Consider the following 20,242-nt stretch of genomic DNA (forward strand, 5'->3'; position numbering starts at 1 on the left):
ATATATAAGCATATTCTAAAACCAATACTTGCACTTCCAGTCTATTTAATTCCATGTTTGTGTGAAAAACACTCACCCTGGGTTTGAAAGCAATGAGTTTGAGAAACATTTCCACAGTGAACACAGCAGTGAAGACCATATTGAGGATGTCCATGACATAATTAAAAAGTGCTGATTGGCCGTAATGCTGCAGTAGAAAAATGGATGATTTTTTTATTGTTCTAACAGTGAGGTAACATTTATTCTCTGAGAGGTGTATTTATTTTCATATTTAGCTGAAATATCCTACTGGTTTCAGGACACCTTACCTGTACGGCCAGGCAGAGTGTGTTGAGCATGATGAGCACAAACATGATGTACTCAAAGCCTGTGGAGTTCACCACGTACCAGAACTTATACTGGTATGGGTTCTTGGGGATGTATCTCCTCAGTGGATGTGCTTTAAGAGCGTACTCCACACACTGACGCTGCACAGAAACACAGCGAACACGTTTTAACTCCATGTTTATGACAAATCTCTATCAACAAATTCCAAGTCGCACGTCTAATGAAACGCACCTGGTTCTTGTCAAGCTCACAGTTTTTGTACTCTTTCTCTCCCTGTTCCTGAAATGTGACGATAACAAAACCCACGAAGATGTTCATCATAAAAAAGGCGATGATGATGATGTAGATGATGAAGAAGATGGAGATTTCCACACGGTAGTTGTAGATGGGACCGAGGTTCTCCCTGTTGGAGTCGATGGCTTTGTACAGCAAACTAAACAGACACACAAACAGAAGCATGAGGTTCACAACACTTGAATAGAAACATGTTTTAATAAGATTTGTAACACCATGTGTGAGTATTTTAAAAGAGATATACAGTATCATGCTTTTAAATCCTACTTTTTCACATTTAGGTCTACTTAAAGTGGAACTGCAATGATTTTGTCTGAATTTCTCCTTACTGTAACTCCACAAGCCCCTTGTTCATGCCTTTTTTGAGGTGTGTCTCCTATCAACTCGTTTTGACACTGTTTCTTTAAATCCCAGAAAGTTTTTAAGTTTCTTTTACAAATTAATAAAAAAAAATGTCAACAACAGAAGACTTGCCCATCCAGCCTTACATGTTGGAGCCAGAGTCTGACTCAGAGCCAGAGGAGAATGAAGATGACAAACCTGTAGAATTGTGGATTTGTGACATTAGTAAGCCAAAGTCCAGGACCTTATTTAGAAGTTCCACGGCAAATACTGTGACATTACTGTTCAAAATACGTAATAAGGACTAGAGAAAACTGAACAGACTGAAAATTATGATCSYAACAGAATATAAAGATAGCTACGCAGAACCATGAGAGACTAAATTCAACTTTTCTGCACTCATAGAGACTCCAAGTACACAACAAAATGCATTTAAGGGCTAAAAAAGTGGATTTTGTATATGTCCCCTTTAAGACAAAGTAAAATGAGTCTCACGCCGGCCAGCCTTCAAATGTAGACACGGTAAACAAAGCCATCATGGCCATGAGGACGTTGTCAAAGTTAAAATCACTGTTGTGCCAGACCCGTCTGTGGACCGTCGGCTGGTTTACGTCTCCATCCTTATACAGGATAAAGGTGCCCCTGTAGAAACACAACACATGGCACAGAAAGTTCAACATAGAGTGAAAAGTGCAAACATTTTGCCACACAGGAACACAACAAGTGACACTAACTTGCACTCTACTGGGCTGGACTTGGCTTCATCTGTGCAGCGATAAAATTTTCCCTTTGAAAACAAACAAAACACAATATGTATATTCATTTCAAAATGTCTTTATTAATGTTATAAATGTGTTTTTAAAGCTCAGGGCTGCTGACCTTGAACAGCTGCACACCTATACAAGCAAACATAAACTGTAGCAGTGTGGTAACGATCATGATGTTGCCAATGGTTCTGATTGCCACAAAGACGCACTGCACAACYTGCTGTAGAACCGGGAGATGACAATATTAATATACTGAATTTAAATTATGGTTATTATAGTGTATAAAAACCTCTTGAGTTCCTACTTTAAGGCCTTTGGCCCTGTTGATGGCCCTCAGGGGTCGTAGAACTCTGAGGACTCGAAGAATCTTCACCACCGAGATGGCTGAGGACCTGAAAAATGTTAAAAATAATGTATATAGTGAGAAATGCAACAACACACAACAAAAACATCTATTATAGTGCAAATCTCCAGCAACATGTGGGATGAAAACATTGTTTTGCATTTCTTCTCCCTGTTCTGTTCTGTGTTGTGGTCTTTACATTTCCTCACTGATCTGACAAAAGCCCAGTTTGGAGCAACAAAAATGAAATGAAATGAAACTGAAATGAACTGAAGATGATTCTCAAAGAGCTGTGAGCTGAAAACCTGAAAAACGAAGCATCTTTTAAGTCCCGTCAGGTCTTTGATGGTTGTGTTTTCCCATTTTTAAAATCTAATTTTAAAATGCTGTCACTGGCTGTAGAGAGTCTTTTAGGCTCAACAGTTTGTTCCTAACATTTTTATGTGTGATATGCTGTCATAAACATGTATGCAAACTAAATAAAAAATGTGAAACCGCTTCAAAAGAAAAACTTTGAAAACCTTGCCAATTATCCATCAAGGCAACTTTTAAAAATACAAAAGGCTCCCTCGTTTCTAGCAAAATACAACAAGTGCCAGGTTTCTTTTGTACTCACTGAATACCAAAGGAGACGAGGGAAACTCCAACCACCAGCAGGTCCAGGAGGTTGAAGTAATTCCTGCAGAATGCTCCTTTGTGGAGAAAAGCTCCGTATGTTGTCATCTGATGGGACGAACAGAAGGCGTTAGACTTTAAAAAGGTCATTTTTTCARAGACAGATAAGATCAACATTTTTCATACTTTTTTAACAGAAACAAGAGCACACAACCAGCACTCAATACCTTGCAGTCACACACACGCACACACTTCTTCACACTCTTTTAGATCACTCTGATTTGGGGTGACGAGCTCAGAGCAGGAGGCTAAATCTACAATCGCCACCCCTACGGCCCTTAACTACATGAATGTAGTAGTAAGTCATTCTTTTCACAATCCACTATAGGCTGAGGCAATAAAACATGCATTTCGTTGCCTTAAGGTCAGGGGTTTTCAAATCTGCAAGAGGTCTAGTTATAGGGATTGGAAACTAGAAATGGCCTTACTGTCACATTCATGTGGACCGTCGTCTTAAAGCACATTCTGTCATGTTCTTTATTAGCTCGGAATAAAAGGAGGCAGCTTCCAATTTGAAATTCAGTAGGAAGAGAAGATAAAGCCAGCCAAAATAACTCTTCTTAAACTGATAAAAGTAAAGGACTTGTTTTCCTAGTGCATGTAAATGTGAAGTCCTGCAGAAAGATGGAAGCACAAAGCTGCTGACCAGGAGCGCTGGAGAATTTAGAGTCAAAAAGCGGTGGACTTTTCAAGGTTTTGCCCCAAACAGCTGCAGAGGCGACTCCACATTTACATGCAGTCAGTCGGGGAAAGCAGACTGAACCATGCTCGGCGGGAACATGGCTAATTTTGCCCCCTCTTTTATGGGTAACCTGAAGAGCAGTCGGTACAAGAGGCATGGTAGGAGCTTTGACTGGAGCTGATTTTTAACACGTTTGAACACAAACCCTGACCTCAAACTCAACTTCAGCCAATGCCTTAGAACAATGTCTAAACAGCCCAGTAAATTTTGTTGCATCATACAAAAAGGGGTTGCATTAAAGTCGTCCACATTTTCATCAGCGATGAGTGCCAGAATGATGTTACACCCAAGTGAGCATAATGTCATGTAAATGTGATGTTTCCTTCCCCCAATAGGAATTATTGATTATTAGTTTTTTATTATTAGTAGTTAATAAGTCAGGCAAATCTTATATTTTAAGTTTCAGTTTTCGAAAAAGAGACTACAGTAATTGTTTGCCATTTTTTTAAAAGAGGTGCCATGAAAAAAAAGTGAATAAGAGAAAGGAAACAAACAAGCTAGGTTGTACTAATTGGCAGGTGACACACAGGGAGAGAATGCAGCAAGGCTCTCATTGTCAGTCTAAGGGGTTACCTTCAATACGATCTCAAATGTAAACATACTAGTGAAGACATAATCTGCATAGCCTAGGACCTGGAAGGCAACAAGATGTTGGGAGTGTTATTGGGGTGTGGTTAGTGACAGCACAGACAGGGGACACAGGCCATTTACCTTCAAAACGATCTCAACAGTAAAGATAGCGGTGAAAGCATAGTCAAAGTAACCAAGTATCTGCAAAAAGCAACGCAGATGTTTAACAAAGACAAGTCATCGTGCAGCTTCAGAAATATCATGTTAATAAAGATGAAAAAAGGAGGAAAAAGAGTTGGGTTTTTTTGGAGAGTAATGCAAAAAGTTAATTTACTCAGTTATAAACTCAAACATAGTGATCATACTGAATCAAAGTCCATGAAAAAATTGTAGCAAACTGAGTATCGCCAAAAGAACTGCACAAGTTTTAGCTCTTAAAAGAATTCCTTTCCAGGAGCTAAAAAACCAGAAACTAGTTTGAGATCAWTTCAGTTATTCAGCACTGTCAACTATCATTTTTCTTGCTTATTGTTAAATACGGAGCCCGTCTGGTGACATGGAATAAAAAAAAATTCATGGCCATGAGAGAATAACCCGTGCCCACGCAATGACTATCGTGTGCGCACGAGATAATTAACATGTGCGCACGCGATATTTATGTCGGGGCCACCACATAGCTAATTATTTTTTGTCGTTTCTGTGCAGACTGTTCATTYTTTACATGGACAAGTCTGAATTAAACTAATTTATTTTGATTTTAATATAATGAATGATGTTGCTACGTCAGCACCTTACGTTAGGCATGAAGTAGCTTTTTCTTAGCTTTATGTTCTGCAGCTTTAAGTCCCAGGTGACAACTGGAGTTGTTTATTTGTTGAAAATGCTTTATTTTCTTTTTTTGACGTTCAACTTTCAAAAGTTGCGGAAGGAGTCGGAGTAATGCTGCATTCAGGAACACAGCAAAAATCTGTTTCCCGACACACAACCAGTGTGTTCATTGTCATTTCAAAAATAGCCTTATTATGAAAGACGATCCATTCATATTGGCATACACCAAATAATAATAATAATAATAATAATAATAATAATAATGATGATAATAATAATATGTGTGCACATTTAAATGGTCAAAGACAAAAAATGCCATCTATATATAATCTGACTTAAATATTGTCTGTCTATCACAACAAGGCCAAAATTAGGCCATTAATTATCACGTGCATACACATTAGTCATCGTGTGGGCACGCCACAAAGACGTGGCCACGTGAAAAAAAAAAATTATTCTATGTCACTGGACGGGCTCCATAGTTAAAAGAAATAAATGAAACAAATGAAATGAAACAAACAAATTAAATCTATCAGAAAGAACAGGGAACAGATTTAATCACAGACAAACATTTCAAGGATTTCTTCTGGTGCTTTTTCTCAGAAATCTTCTTGTCTAGCTGACACAAACAACTTGTGTTTACAGAGTAATTAATACAATACACTTTACATTCAAAAAATCAAAGCCTATATGAATTACCAAACTCTGTGCATCATTTTTATCTTTTTATCTTTTCAATTATTGCTCTCAACAAGTACAAAAGCAATATGCTAAGTTTGCATTATGTTATGTTGCCTACATCTAATTCTTCAATCCTGCAGTTCAGTTTTATATGAAAATATGTCAACACATTTTTAGTTTTTTATTTAAATAAAAGAAATCAGCCAAAATATCAAATATCAGTGACAATATCACATCCAAATGATCTTATACAGTTCATTTTCACAGATTTTAATTTATTCTCAAATAATCTTTAAGCTGATTTTCTATGCTTAAAAACAGATTTATTTAAATGTAAAGTAAATGTAAAGTAAATGTAAAGTAAATGTAAAGTAATTGCATTACCTTTACTCACTTCAGTTGAGTGAAACCGACTGACATAATGTTTTTTAATTAAATTCACTACATCTGTGTTTCTGAGTGTCATTCACTGAAAACAAACATTACTATAGAAAATTATTCTTCCTACAGTTTTTAGCTCATAAGTTCTTCTCATTTAAACTGTGAAATTTAGAATTTCAGTGATACAATCAGGCACAAATCATTTTGCAATCAAATCCAAGCTAAACAATCAGCAGTAATCACGGTGCTGCAATACAGAATAGACAGAGAAAATTCTRTCAGTAAACTAACGACGCTGCTTTTAAAGCAGGCTATTAATATATAAGAAGAGGAAAAAAATATTTATTTTGTTTAGAAAAGGAATATTAATTTATCTGATGATTTTTTCAGACACTGCAGAGTACTCTACCGCCTTATTTTAATTTCAGAAGTAATTACTTAATAAAGCTACTTCATCTGCAGGTCTTTACATTTAAGCTACAGTTATATTTCTGTGGAAGTTTGTCAGACTTACAATGTTGCGGGCTGAGAAGTTTCGTATTGGATCCTCAGCAGCGAGAGAGACGGAGCTGAGCATGATGAACACCAGGATGAGGTTGGTGAATATGTGGTGATTGATGAGTCMGTGGCAAAACACCCGCACCCTGGGGGAGAAAGGAAAGAAAACTTTAGTGGGATCAAACCTAACAGAACCTGCTCGTGTTTGTGGACGTGCCGCCATCTCTATGTGACTTACGGATTTGTGTTACTGAAGATGAAGAAGGCACTTCCCTCTGGGATAGGAATGATCTTTTCCTTCTTTACCAGGTCGGCGATGACCGGCCGAGGCCCTGATGGAACTTCTGGGTCTTCCTCATCCGCTGCATTGTCATCGATGTCCTCGTCCTCATCGTCCTGAGAGAAAAGCTCAACATGTGAACGTGTGTCAAACCATACAGACAAGTTTATGTTGACTGAAACAAATAAATACCCTCTCATTATTGTCATCATCGTCCTTCTTGTCCCTGTGAGTAACAGAAAAATTTCAATGATTAGAAAATGGAGATTGAGGATTAACCTAAACAAAGTTAAATTCTCACCCTTTCTTGTCTCCTTCATCTGTGTTGAGAGATTCAGCATCTGCCAAATTGTCCACAGCGATGGCCAAGAAGACATTCAGGAGGATATCTGAGCAGAGTTCAGGAGAGAAACGCTCCACCAATGAGTACTACAGGTTATTTATCCAACGGTTCATGGTGTTATTTTGTCTGCTATCTGCTGGTATTTACGTAGATTTAAATAAAGCATTCGACACCATTGACCACAATATCCTTCTTGAAAAGCTACAGAAATATGGCATTAGAGGACCAGCACTACGCTGGATATCTAGTTATCGGAAAAATAGGAAACAGTTTGTGCAGATAAATGAAGTAAGATCTGAACTCTGTAACATCACATGTGGAGTTCCTCACGGTTCTGTACTTGGACCAAAGTTAATTATTTTATATGTGAATGATTTGGTTAATGTGTCAGGGTTGTTTTAAATATATTTCATTTGCAGATGACARTACATTTTTTTGTTCGGGTAAAGACATAGAACAGATGTTGGAAAAGATGCAAGCAGAATTTGTGCTATTTTGTCTGCTGACAACAGTTATTTTAAGGTCTCAGTTGTGTCTGAACGAGCAAGGATACAGTTTCCACAGATGAAGAGAATGATGAAGTAAAAACACACAACCATCCCGGAGGAGGAGGGGCCTCCGTACGCCATGATCCCGTCATACATGACAACATTCCAGTCTTCTCCAGTCAGGATCTAAATGGAGCCAACAATGGRACATCATCAAGCAGAAAATACAAGACAGAAGAGTCTTTTAAAATAGTTTCCTGCAACTTCTTTAAATTATCAGCATGATCACACGACAAAAAATCCACCAAAGGCAAAATACAGTTGATTCTCATGCAGCTTGATTATGTTTAAATATTAGCACCTCAAACTCTAAATACCTGAAACACAGTGAGAAGGGCTTGGGGAAAGTTGTCAAAGGTACTCCTTTTCGTCTGCGTTTCGTCAAAGTTGAACTTTCCACCGAACACCTGCATCCCTAGCAGGGAGAAGATGATGATGAAGAGGAAGAGCAGCAGCAGCAGGGAAGCTATGGACTTCATAGAGTTGAGCAGAGAAGCCACCAGGTTACTCAGAGACTGCCAGTGCCTGGGAGAAACGAGAGTGAGAAGGAAATAAAAGGCCTGAGATGAAATGAACGCACATTAACTGCACACAGARGCTCTGTGAGATGATACGCTTACCGGGTGACCTTGAAGATCCTCAGCAGTCGGACGCACCGGAACACAGAGATGCCAAGAGGGGACATGATTTCCAGCTCGACCAGAATGGTTTCAGTGATTCCTCCACAAACAACGAAGCAGTCGAAGCGGTTGAAGAGGGAAACAAAATAGGCTTGGAGCCCGAGACTGTACATCTTCACTAACATTTCACACGTGAACAGGGCGAGCAGCACCTTGTTAGCTACATCTGACCAAAATAAAAAAGGAAGATATACAGTGTTCACAACAACACATCAGAAAACAATTAATAAATGTAACCATGTTTCTGATGTCTGGTCTCTGATGTCATGTAGCAACAAACATTTTACACGTTTTATTAAAATAACTACAGATAGTCACAATTTTCAAAGACTGAAATTCAAATCCTACCCTGCACTTGGGTTAACCACAGAGGCTGGTTGTAATGCTCTGATGATATGGTCAGGGTATTGAGGAACACCAGAATGATCACCAGCCAATAGAAGGGCACCGACTTGACCGCCAAACGGCACTTCCTGCGGCAGAATCTGTTCCAGCGGCGCCAGCGCCGACTACGAAAACAAGTTTTGGTGTGAGTAATGACATCAGGTAAAAAAGAAACTTACAGTGCAGTCTTGTTACAACTCTCCAAACCTCAGTGGAAACTGCATGGATATATTTTGCAAGTCCCACTGTGCAGCAAATGAGCCAAAACCACTGCGTAAGGCTTTTCTCTAAAAATACTTTATGGTACATGCTGACCTAAAGAAAGCTGTACATTTATCATTCCATGGAAAGGCTCATTATAGATGAAGTAAAACAAAAGCCGAGCACAGTCTAAAAGTCTAAAAAAGTCTAACACAGTCCCACAACTTACAGTTACACAAAAATACTGACCTGAACTTTGACTTTGAGATCTTTTGACTGAAAGAAAACAGAAATTATATTTTATAAATYAAGGTTTGCAGCAGAGCTTTGTTAGGAACATTACTGGACAAACATTTTAAAATCACATGAAAAGAAGGATGGGTGACAGACTCTGAAGCATGTGGCATGAATTTTATTTTAATACCAGTTTACAGTGATAAAAAGCTGTTTATGCTCACCACAGAGGGCCGCAGCACGGTGTCTTTTCATCTTCCCCGTTCTGATTCTCGGTGTTCACAGATTCTGTTTCGCTGGCTGGAACGCTGGCTGCAGCAAACACAGCAAACATTTACACATATATTATAATTATGTGCACTTTGAAGTGAATACAAAATTAGTACGTGAGGGCCAGTGCATAGAGAAAAGTCTGACACCTCGTAAAGTTCATTGAGCACTTACACAAACAGAAAAATCTGTTAATTATTACCAAGTCATAAAATCCTTAGATTTGAGACGTTTGACTTGGTAATTTTATTTTCTAAAATGAAAAGCAAGTTTATATTAAATATAAAGGAAAAAAAAGCTGATTTTTGTCTCAGTTTAAACTACAAGGTGCTGACAGAGGGCTGACACGGGACAGGCAGGTCGACTGACTGATGTGAACGARGAGAATCGGACTGAAATAACGGGGTCGAGCTCATAGCTGCGTTTGAAATGCTGCACTCAAAGCACTCTTTTAGTACGACTGACTGTGCCGACACACGGTGATTAGCTGTGTGAAATGTCTCAACTCTTAAATRCATAAGCGGGAGCGTGCCTCTGCTTAGCTTCTGTAGTTGTGTCGGCTTTGATTCCTGAGCCGTTGGACAGCTCTGAAAATAGTGCTGACTGCTGGATCTGGGTTTAGCCCTGTTTCCTTTATTCATACTCAGCCCCTGGTTTTAAACTGGGGCACAGAAAGTTAACCATGTGAGGCTGCTACCAAGCACAGCTGTGTTTCCACCTGCAAATTGGACTCAATTAGCAGGTAAAACGTACAGTTTTATTTTTAGAAACAGTTTGTTGGACCTCTGCGGAGGAACAACTATGGAAAATTAGAAGCTTCACGTTTAAAAAGGTAACATTTATTCAGCTGCACAACAGCCCCCCTCATTTTTACTACTAATCTTCCAGCTGTAAAGGCCAAGTGACAAAAATCGTGTTCATCTGAGTCTAATAGATTTTTGAGATCAGAGGGAAAGTGTTTAATGTGGACCTCTGACCCGGATCAAATGACTCTGCAGCAGGCACTGATATTTATCYGTCCCGGGTCCAGTCGATGATTTATTGACAAAAACATACTCATTTACAAACTTGCCGATTTTCAGTAGCAAGAAGAACAGCTTGTTTTATAGACACATTTTCTTCATTTGGTGGTGMTAAGTTTTTTTTAAGAGAATGTTTAATTTTACTTTTCTGCAGGACAGCTGTCAGCTCATTTTGAGCCCCGCTGTCAGTGGTTCACTCAAATATAATAAACTAACCTAACTATATCTATAATTACTGCACTGCAGAACAAGCTGCAGGCAAAAATGGAAAGTAATGATATATTTTCATTATTTTTCAMCTTACAGCGCTAAGCTTGGAAACAGTGGTAGATAGAGAAACTAAAAAAATGTAGTGAAAATAAGTAAAGAAATATTACATTATTCTTCCAGCAAAATATGCTGMAACAGTTTGAAAGTTATACACATACGAGGGAAAGCTGATAACGTGGCATTCAGAGCTAACATAATAATTGTGTTTGGAAGGTTTAGTTTTTTTTAATGGCACAGTGTTACAATGACTTAGAACAAACATCAGTTAATATTCTTTCTTTAATCGATTAGAGCAGGGGTCTGCAACCTTTARYATCAAAYGAGCCATTTCTGCTCCTTGTRTCACTYATAAAATGTYTCCAGAGCCYCAAAACAAGCTACAACTGTGAATATCAACTGGTGGTCTGRGGGCCTTTTCATGGCKTTTTRGGGAACATTTATGGCCAGTGGAGGTGACATTATAAAACTAAAAAATATATTGTGAATTTTATTATTTATTATTATTTTTACACATCAGGACAAATGAAAAGATCATATTCAGGTAAACATTAAAAAATACTGTATATAGTTTATCCTGAATTTCAGTACAACTGAACTGTTCAGGTATATATATTTTTCTTATTCTTATTACTACGTGGTCTTCAAATTCTTTAAAGGTAATTCTAATGGATTTAAGAGAAATAAGTTGGATTATTTATGTAAACAACATAGTATGAGCTAACATGTTTTACTTTTTGTATTAGTAGTATTAATCACGTTTTTGCATACAAATTGATTTCTGTTGTGAGTATAGAAAACAAACAAACAAAAAATTCTGTTGTGTTTGGTCACATTTCAAAGAGCCACTGCAGAGGGACRAAAGAGCCACATGTGGCCCCAGAGCCGCAGGTTGCAGACCCCTGGATCAGAGCATCAAAACAACACAGAAAAARATTGAGACACAAAAGCTAAAGAACACTGGAGGGAAAAAAAAACACAGGATTTACCATGAGTGTCGGACGACTGGCTGAACCACCCAAACCTTCCCTTCTTCTTCTCAGTGAGGTCAGCCAGAGTCACCCCTTCATGTGCAATGCATGCAAGCCCATGCATTCAGACACAACGGCACAGCGGAGGAACATGGAGGAGGGGGGGAGGGGGAGGGGGCAAGAATGGACTGCCATCAAAATGGGTCAGAGCAGACAAGCACCACAGGACAACAACAGTATTCAAAAATATCAATATCCAACAATGACAAAGGCAGCAGGAGTCACATGGGCTGCAGACACTGAGGAGAGCAGAAGAACAACATGGAGAGCTATTAATCACAGAAAGCTTCTGAAGGTGGCGAGGACATGTGAAGATGTTAGCTCACAGACTCTCGGCTAAACAATAAAAGCCAGAGACGGACGGACTTTCCAGCTCTTAACACAGAAGCTCACATTAAGGTAAAATGACAACACTGCTAATAAAACGAAAGAAAAAAAATGWAAAAGAGGAAATGACAGGCGGGATCCGCGACAGCAGACGGAGAACATGTAAAAACTGGACATAAAAACTATGCAGGTAACATAACGAGCAGAGTGACAGAGATCCAACATTAAAACTACAAGGTGAAGCAGACGGAGGTTGTCTGTTCTCCATCTGTGCAGCTTAAATAAAGAGGATTTGGATGAGAAGTTTTTCTACTGCTCAAGTCATGTGTTAGTTTTTTTCTCCTCTCAGATAAACTCCTGTGGTACTTAAAGCATCGTCCACGAGTGACAAACACCAAATGTGGAAATAAAATATTTTAGATGTTTATACTAACCACCCTGAGGAAARAGATCTGATATTTTAAGTTTTGTATAACAGGTATAAACAATTAATATCTTATCTGTTGTAGATAACCCATTGTACAACTCAGTTTGGAGCTTTAATTCTGACTTAATGTATAAAATAGCAGCTAGTGAAGCCAAGACTAAAGCCAAGAGGGTGGTTTCCATCCTCCGGTCTGAAGAAAAAAAGGCATTTTTATTTGGTTTTACATTAAAAAGTTACAGTATTTGAAATGAATTTTATGATTATTTGGAAGCACAAAATGTCAGCAGCAGCAGTTAGCAGTAGAAAGTCTTGTGCAGCACATTGATTGGATTATCATAATATTTCGGCTGGAATAATGGTGTAATGCAAAAATTTAACCTAATTTTTTAAAAACCTTCGCATGAATCGATAAAAAATGTGTGAATGGAGTTATAGAGTAATCCATTTTATTCTCAACTCCACTCAGACTAGCAATTTGCTCGTCAAACTGGGGAGAATTAAGGAATTAAACCCTTTTTATCCAATCTTAAGTGATTCAGGAAGCTAGCAGTAATGTGTAAGATATTATCTGTTCAAAATCTTTTCACAAAACTGCATATGTGGATGAACAATCTTWTACAAAAACTCTGATAGTTTCATGTTTTTTATTTTTTATTTTTATTTTGCTTCACAGTTGCTCTGTTCACCATGTGAACTTTATATGTGTAGTTTTATATTTGCATGCTGTTTGTGTGTCGAGTGTCTAACTCACTTAGGATTTATCTACAGTTTGTGGATGTGATTTTTTTTAAAAGCTCAAGCTCAGTAAATWTTCCTGGTGACCTTAAACAAAGTCGCAAAGCACTTAAGCCTTAAGCACTCAACAACTGTTGGATATTCTGTTTCATATTGCAAGAACCTAATGTGATACTCTTACTCACGTAAGCGAGCAAGTGGAGGGATTGTGCTTACGGTTACGCTTGCTCCCTTCATCAGTCTCGTCCTCGTTGTCGGGGTCGATGTCTTCAGCCTGGGTGATCCAGTCCAGGTAACCCTTCAGGTCCTCCTCCAGCTGCTGCTTCTCCCGCAGCTTCTGGAAGTCTCCACGAGCTTTGGCCTTTTCTCTCTCCTTGGAAAACTCTCTGAAGTTGAATTGGAAAAAATGGGTGAAAAGAAAGAAAGAAAGAAAGAAAGAAAGAAAGAAAGAAAGCAAATATAGAAAAAGTGCATGAATCACCACAAACACAGGCTCTGAGAAACATTCACAGCAAACAAGATGCACACGTTAATCCACACAAAGTAAACCAAAAAGGTCATCCCATAAATCACCCCAAACAGTAAAACATTTTAGACTATCTAAATGTACATTTTTGTCTACTCAGACTGTATTTTTTTAAATATAATCTAAAATATAATCACAATGATTGAATATATTGTGTGATTTTMCAAAATCCATCCACTGGAGGGAGATGTAAATCTATGAGAGACACACTGCTCTGTGTACATGGAGCCCAGCAGGGRAGCAACGTTTCCTTCAGGCAAGAATCCTAAATATACAGAAAAGGTAACTTAGGTAGATAGTTTCATGGAGACATGTGACATTAGCATTAAATCTTCATTTATTAGTTATACAAGATGAGAGTGAATATATAATTTTATACTGTAGTATAATTAAGCTGTAATAACGGGAGATTTGAATAAAAAAAATCAGAACCACTTTAGGGTAAATAAATCAAGTCTGGCTAAAACGTACKGCTGCTTAGGGGTAAAACGGCGGATTCACATTGAAACTGAAAGTAGAAAACTGCTGCAAAGACAATTAAATCAAAGCCTTCCTTATGTCCTTGAAGGAATGCACACCGCCTACCAAAGTAATGATGGAACTATAGTTCTTTAGGTTTATCTTTGAAAATACTGTTATGTTCAGTCTCATGCAATATCACACAATATCATGTTTAGAGTATGTGTTAAAGATCAATCAAACACATCATTTTGTAGCTAAATATCTGTAAAACAGACCGAGTTGCAGCAGGTTTTGTGTTTTCTAAAATCAGTTAGCTGTGGTGGCCAGCTTTGACTGGGTTGGCTTTAAAAGTACATTCAATTACTTTTTCCTTCAAGTTTCAGCGCAGCACATGAGATTTTTAACTAACAGAGATTAACACATTAAACCGAGTTTACAGGCAATCTGTCCTGCACTGTTGGAGATCAATCTAGCTGCCACCACACCAATTATTTGGATGATATCTGCAAAACTGACTGAGATATAGCCTTTTAGTGTTTTGGTCAGTAGGCTGTGGTGGATCATCTTGAACTGTTTTAAGTCCAAAACTTAATTAGCTGTTGATGTTTATCTAATGATAAATTTTTGCCAATTTCATTAAAATCCATCCAGTGCTTTTAGAAACATGTTGGTATCAAAGTGAGTCAGTGACACACTAACACACACACAGACACAAACAAAAACCTAATTATCTGTCTTTGCCTTTTGGTGGCAAACAATAATTAAAAGCAGCAAAAAAGGGGACCACAAAAGTCCCCTGACAGGAGGGTTTAATGAACCATAAATGGAACAACTCTCCCGTTGGTCAACAATCCAGAGTTATTTCTACTATAACAGCCCCCCCACCCCACCCCACCCTTTACTCCACAGAGCTGGGAAAGCAAACTGTGGTTTGAGAGGAGCTTAGGAACACAGTGAAAGGCGAGGAACGAGATTAATTCTCTTCTTGGGAGGTTGAGTGGGTTCAGTATAGGATGGGAGAAGAAATGCTTGCATTGCAGTTGGCAAAGAAACGATCTAAGAGTTTAAAATCAACTGAGGTCAGGAAAAAAAAAGGCTGAGAAAGAATTTATAGTAACTTTGTAATGTGGGCTGCTAGCTGTTTTTGTGTCTAAAACAATTGGTAGAAATATCCAGAGTGTGTTTGTGTGGCTCACGTGCCACATGCAAAAAGAATCTGCAGCCAAAGCACATATTGATTTATAAGCTACCACTACATCCCAAACATGGAAACACGCTTTGCACACTGCAGACCAAATCCACTGCACAAGTTGCCTCTTACCCACTTAGCACACCTAACACAAGGTTTAAAACAAAAAAGGAGCCCAGTATAATCAGGCTGACAAAATAAATCCAGGGGGTTTCCCATCCGATGGCATCGTTGACCTACGGGATCCAAAAGTAGCCAGTTATCAGACACACACAGAAAACTAAACAAAAACAGAGAACTTCCTGCCTGCAACCAAGCAGAAAGGCTCTGTCTTCGAAGAGAAGAAGGTTCTTACCCACTCAACACACCCAAAACCAGGTTAAGAACGAAAAAGGAGCCGAAGATCACAAGACTGACAAAGTAGACCCATGGAAGCTCAAAACCCATAGCATCGTTCATCTAGAGGAGCAAGAAGTCAGAGTGGAGAAGAAGTAGAGAAAGAGAGGCAGAAACAGAGAAATGAGCCTTAAGAGGCAGATAAGAAAAAAAAGCATGAACAGAAAACAAGTTTCTTAAGATGAACTTCAAAGCATTTCCATTTATCTGGGCTCATGAAGAGACATCCTAATCAAAACTTCCTCGTACTTTAACACAGCTAGGTCACTATTGTATGATTAAAGATTCAGTGATGCTCTTTTCTTMTAGCACTTAGCTTTAAGGCTGGAACTTCTGGGTCATTTCATTTAGTTGGGATTCTTCCTAAATATTCATAAAAATAAATAAATAAAATTGACCAGACATCCTGATAATTTGCAAAGTTTCCTTTTCTTTTGCAATAAATATTTATTAAATGTTATATGAAAATCATCTCGCTTCATGAGCCCAGTGTTTGGTATAATCTGCCTGATTCAAAAAACAAACATTGTCTCTAAAAACATGCACAAAGCACACAAGGATGAAAAGACAGGAACATCCCAGTTTAATCAGACTAATTTGAATTATAATTCATACTCAACTATGAGCCTCTAGTTTGATATTAAGATGCATCTTTCAATTTCTTTAATGATGTTTTATTAAATTGAGCCAATAATTCTAACCTGAAATATCAAAAACTGAGGATAAAACAGATGATCAAGTCTTGGTTTGTGCTTCATTGAATGATATTTGATAATTATTAGATAATGAAGTTTAAATTGTGTCCACATTTGTAGGACTGATTCCAACAGAGGAACAACTTGAAGAGGAGATGGGTGAAGTTGAATTAAGTGGCTCATTACCCCCCATAAAACCAGCTGGGAAGACAAAGCCAAAAAAATAAATAAACTGTTCTACAGCATTTCTGTGCTATTTCAACTCATCAATCTCACAGAAATGTAATTAAAACTTCAGGAAGTGGTGTCAAGTTAAAAAAGCAGATCTTGTAAGATTATCGATAATGTCAGAACAGTTGTGTTTGTTAAGAGTTGATAAATGCAAAGAGTCATTTGCGCAATCAATCATATCTACGACATAAGAGCTGCCTGAAGAAGTGATCAGCAGCTTCGTCACCACGTTGTCAGCCACATTACTGCTGTGTGTCTGATTTGAGGACACATTGAAGCTGAAGGCATGTGTCAGTCACGCGCTATCGAAATGGGCCATCAGAACAGGAGAGAGAGCGAGGGACTCACCCAGTACAGCACGTCTGTCCAGCCCTCCATGGTGATGCACTGAAACACCGTCAGCATGGCAAACAGGAAGTTGTCAAAGTTGGTGATGCCACCGTTGGGACCGTGCCAGCCTTCTCTGCACTCTGTGCCGTTGACGGAGCATTGGCGCCCATGCCCTGAGATCGCACATGGAGCTGATTCTTCATCTATCACGTCTGCAGCAAGAGAAACCATCAGACTGTTTATGTAGCTGAATCATTTATGCATTCAGTGTTTTTATTAGTCTCCACACATGTCATGTGCAGCACTTTTACAACTTACAAAAGAGTTGGTTTAATCAGTAATGTAGTGCATCTGAGTTGGGTTGTGTGCAATAGTTCTGAGTAGTCAGCATCTTCCGTGCATTAGACGGTAATTGTGAATTCAAATGAGAGAATCTGGAGAGTGAAGATGTGCTGTCTTTTTTAAAGGAGTAAGATATTCATAGTTAATGATTATTTTAAGTAAATGAATGCTGAAAATGGTTAAATATGATTTGGGTTCAAATTCTGATCCGAGTGACACATCTTGACCTTTGTCATATTGTACTACATACAGCATGTGAGCGAGTGAGCGCTCTTACCATAGAAAACAATCTTTGATGTATTTTCACTAGTAAGGCAAGTGTGTTGAAAGTGGGAAAAACAGCTCTTTTGTACGCTAAATGTGCCCTGAATGTTTGCACCTTACAAGAGTTTCGTCTTTCCAAGTATTGTGTTTAGAATGCACTTAAACACAAATTAATTTGATTAAGAAAAATGTGGCGAACACGTGTTTAAGCTAAGTCAACTAAACYAATCATTTGGGATGTGTATGTGAAACTGATGTGCGTATTAGTAATTTGTCTTTATTTTTCTGTATGTTTCAACTACAAAACTCAAAGAATTCAGTTAAAGCAAGCTTTGAGTGCAGAATATTTTTGACTTTAGTTCGCTAGCTGTCTAACTTCACACGGCCACGTGTTGTGAGGAAGCTGACAGCTATTTTGAAGAAATCCCTGCAGCTCACACTTTTTAAAATATTTATCTTGTTGAAGCAAATTTCAACTTTTGGATGAATGTTCTGTAAGCTCTGTGTACCGCTGCCAGTCTTGGCTGGGATTCTCTTGCAAAACAGATTTTTAATCTCAGTAGAATTTTCCTGGTGAAATAAAGGTTTAATAAAAAATAATGAACAATATTTTTTATGTTGCTATGCAGACAAGTATGCCTATTATGCTCCTACTTGTGTTTCACYTGGAAAATATTGCAACTGAACACGTGTTCCAATAAAGTCAGTCATGAGAGTAAACCACAGATGTATGTGTAGCTAAAGCAAACGTGACACAATGTAGAAAAATTACAATAAATAATTAATTTTTACTGTTGTTAATATAAAAMATATGATTGCTGCAGACAGATTACACAGTCTTAAAAAATTGAATTATTCCTTTAAGTAATTACCTTTCACTATATGTGAAAGAGAAGAGGGGCATTGGCTTGAGAGTGATAAATAAAATCTTTTAATTAAATTCCTGATGTAGACTTTGGCACAATACTGTAAATGTTTCCATTATCAGCCACTGAAAGAAATACATCTGCTGTTAACAGTTACAACTGCGAACTTGGCTGTAAAATAATGTTGCACTGATTCAAAACAAGTGACGCCAAGCTCTGTTGGAAAAATTGCACCCTGTAGCAAATTAAACACTAATAACCCAACACGAAGAGGATGTATTGCCAAAACATGTGCATTTTTCCAAGAAAGCACTGACCGAGTGGGTGTGCTGAGCATCAATCATACGACTATAAACAGAAAATCAATGACAGGTTGACCTCAGCTTGTCACGGAAGTATAAAAAAACTAACCATTTTATATACACTGGCATTGTTAGTTCAGACTCTAGCACTATATTCTATGAAAAAAGCAATATAAAACAATTTGTTCCTATGAAAAGTCCTACTTAAATCACAAACATTTTATTCAGAATGAGAAAAAAAGTTTTGTCTATTCCTCTCACACTGCAAATAAGTTGTAGCACTACAGTACATGAGCTTTTTTAGTCAAGCCACACAGAAAAAAATCATAAACAGCACACTCCCTAAAAGGCTGATTTGCTTTTATGTGTAAAAGAAAAGCCGAGAGCACTTACTTGTGCCAACTATGTAGCAGGTTGCGTGCATTTTACCGATGAAAAGCTCCAGGCCGATAATGGCATAYATGATGATGACAAACAAGACAAGGAGGGCAATGTGCAGCAGAGGAACCATGGCTTTAATGATGGAGTTCAACACCACCTGTAAACCTGAGCAAAGACAAGAATGAACTCTTCACAAGAGGCCTGGCTGTTTGGGACTGAATGAGCAGAAGAACATGGTTACAAAAATCAGCTCGACTCACAACAGAAACAACACACATGGCACCAGACGGTAAAGTGATAGTTTGCATTTTATCTGCATCTAACCTATTTATATCTTTTAAAGTTGATGAGATGTATTTACTGTATGTTTGTATCTGGACTCTCCATTCTAAGACATTTAGCTTCATCTTACTCAGATTATTACACAAAAATGCAGAAATATACACCAAACTTCACACACTGCTTCACTCTGTTTATAGAAAACTCCAAAGTTTGGACCACTTACTGGGTACTCCTGAGACCAGCCGCAGGGGTCGCAGCACACGGAAGGCTCGAAGGGCTTTAACATCAAATCCACCAGGCTTACCTCCATGGCCATGCGGCGACGGATGGGTGCTAGCTCCGTCACCCTCTCCCTTATCTTCTTTGGTCAAAAATTCTAAGACAACACTGAAGAGTCTGTCAGGAAACAAAGACATWACTGAATTCAAATACTGTTGGCAACAACTGTTATGCCAGTCAGTTAAATAATTCAGTTTTTTTTTCTTAGATCTTTTAGGTCAAACCTTTGGCAGCTCTAGTTCCAAATGTGACGTTGTGCTTTAATGCTAAACAAAACCTGAACATTAAACATAAAGTTTTCAGATAAGGACAAAAAGTTAAAGATCTCCAAAAGAGCATTTTCTCTAAAATATTTTTTTTGTCAATTATACTTTGTCCTATTTACAGTTGCAGGAAAGCAGAGTTTATCAGAAATCATCAGGCAAGGGTCAGAATACATTCCGGTCATATTACAGGGACAACACACACACACACACACACACACACACACACACACACAC

The 20,242-nt window shown here is 38.2% G+C and overlaps 1 protein-coding gene across 3 annotated transcripts in view; it reads right to left on the reverse strand.

The window, feature by feature from the left end:
- cacna1da (calcium channel, voltage-dependent, L type, alpha 1D subunit, a) overlaps window positions 1–20,242 on the reverse strand; it is a 55,301-nt gene that overhangs the window by 11,105 nt on the left and 23,954 nt on the right. For all 3 annotated transcript variants that reach the window (XM_014006408.1, XM_014006409.1, XM_014006410.1), the window contains exons 4-29: window positions 19,687–19,859; window positions 19,194–19,346; window positions 17,045–17,238; window positions 15,730–15,833; window positions 13,414–13,583; window positions 11,667–11,741; window positions 9,343–9,430; window positions 9,134–9,160; window positions 8,648–8,808; window positions 8,240–8,465; window positions 7,937–8,144; window positions 7,625–7,745; window positions 7,030–7,117; window positions 6,921–6,954; window positions 6,687–6,844; window positions 6,465–6,594; window positions 4,202–4,261; window positions 4,064–4,123; window positions 2,690–2,796; window positions 2,035–2,122; window positions 1,843–1,950; window positions 1,698–1,750; window positions 1,459–1,605; window positions 559–760; window positions 309–467; window positions 77–187 (exon numbers count right to left, since the gene is read on the reverse strand). In XM_014006408.1, the coding sequence (XP_013861862.1) occupies window positions 77–187; window positions 309–467; window positions 559–760; window positions 1,459–1,605; window positions 1,698–1,750; window positions 1,843–1,950; window positions 2,035–2,122; window positions 2,690–2,796; window positions 4,064–4,123; window positions 4,202–4,261; window positions 6,465–6,594; window positions 6,687–6,844; window positions 6,921–6,954; window positions 7,030–7,117; window positions 7,625–7,745; window positions 7,937–8,144; window positions 8,240–8,465; window positions 8,648–8,808; window positions 9,134–9,160; window positions 9,343–9,430; window positions 11,667–11,741; window positions 13,414–13,583; window positions 15,730–15,833; window positions 17,045–17,238; window positions 19,194–19,346; window positions 19,687–19,859 (3,205 nt within the window). The remainder of the gene's footprint in view (window positions 1–76; window positions 188–308; window positions 468–558; window positions 761–1,458; window positions 1,606–1,697; window positions 1,751–1,842; window positions 1,951–2,034; window positions 2,123–2,689; window positions 2,797–4,063; window positions 4,124–4,201; window positions 4,262–6,464; window positions 6,595–6,686; window positions 6,845–6,920; window positions 6,955–7,029; window positions 7,118–7,624; window positions 7,746–7,936; window positions 8,145–8,239; window positions 8,466–8,647; window positions 8,809–9,133; window positions 9,161–9,342; window positions 9,431–11,666; window positions 11,742–13,413; window positions 13,584–15,729; window positions 15,834–17,044; window positions 17,239–19,193; window positions 19,347–19,686; window positions 19,860–20,242) is intronic.

Source organism: Austrofundulus limnaeus, unplaced genomic scaffold (genome assembly GCF_001266775.1).
Source record: "Austrofundulus limnaeus strain Quisiro unplaced genomic scaffold, Austrofundulus_limnaeus-1.0 Scaffold35, whole genome shotgun sequence".
NCBI classification, from domain to species: Eukaryota; Metazoa; Chordata; class Actinopteri; order Cyprinodontiformes; family Rivulidae; genus Austrofundulus; species Austrofundulus limnaeus.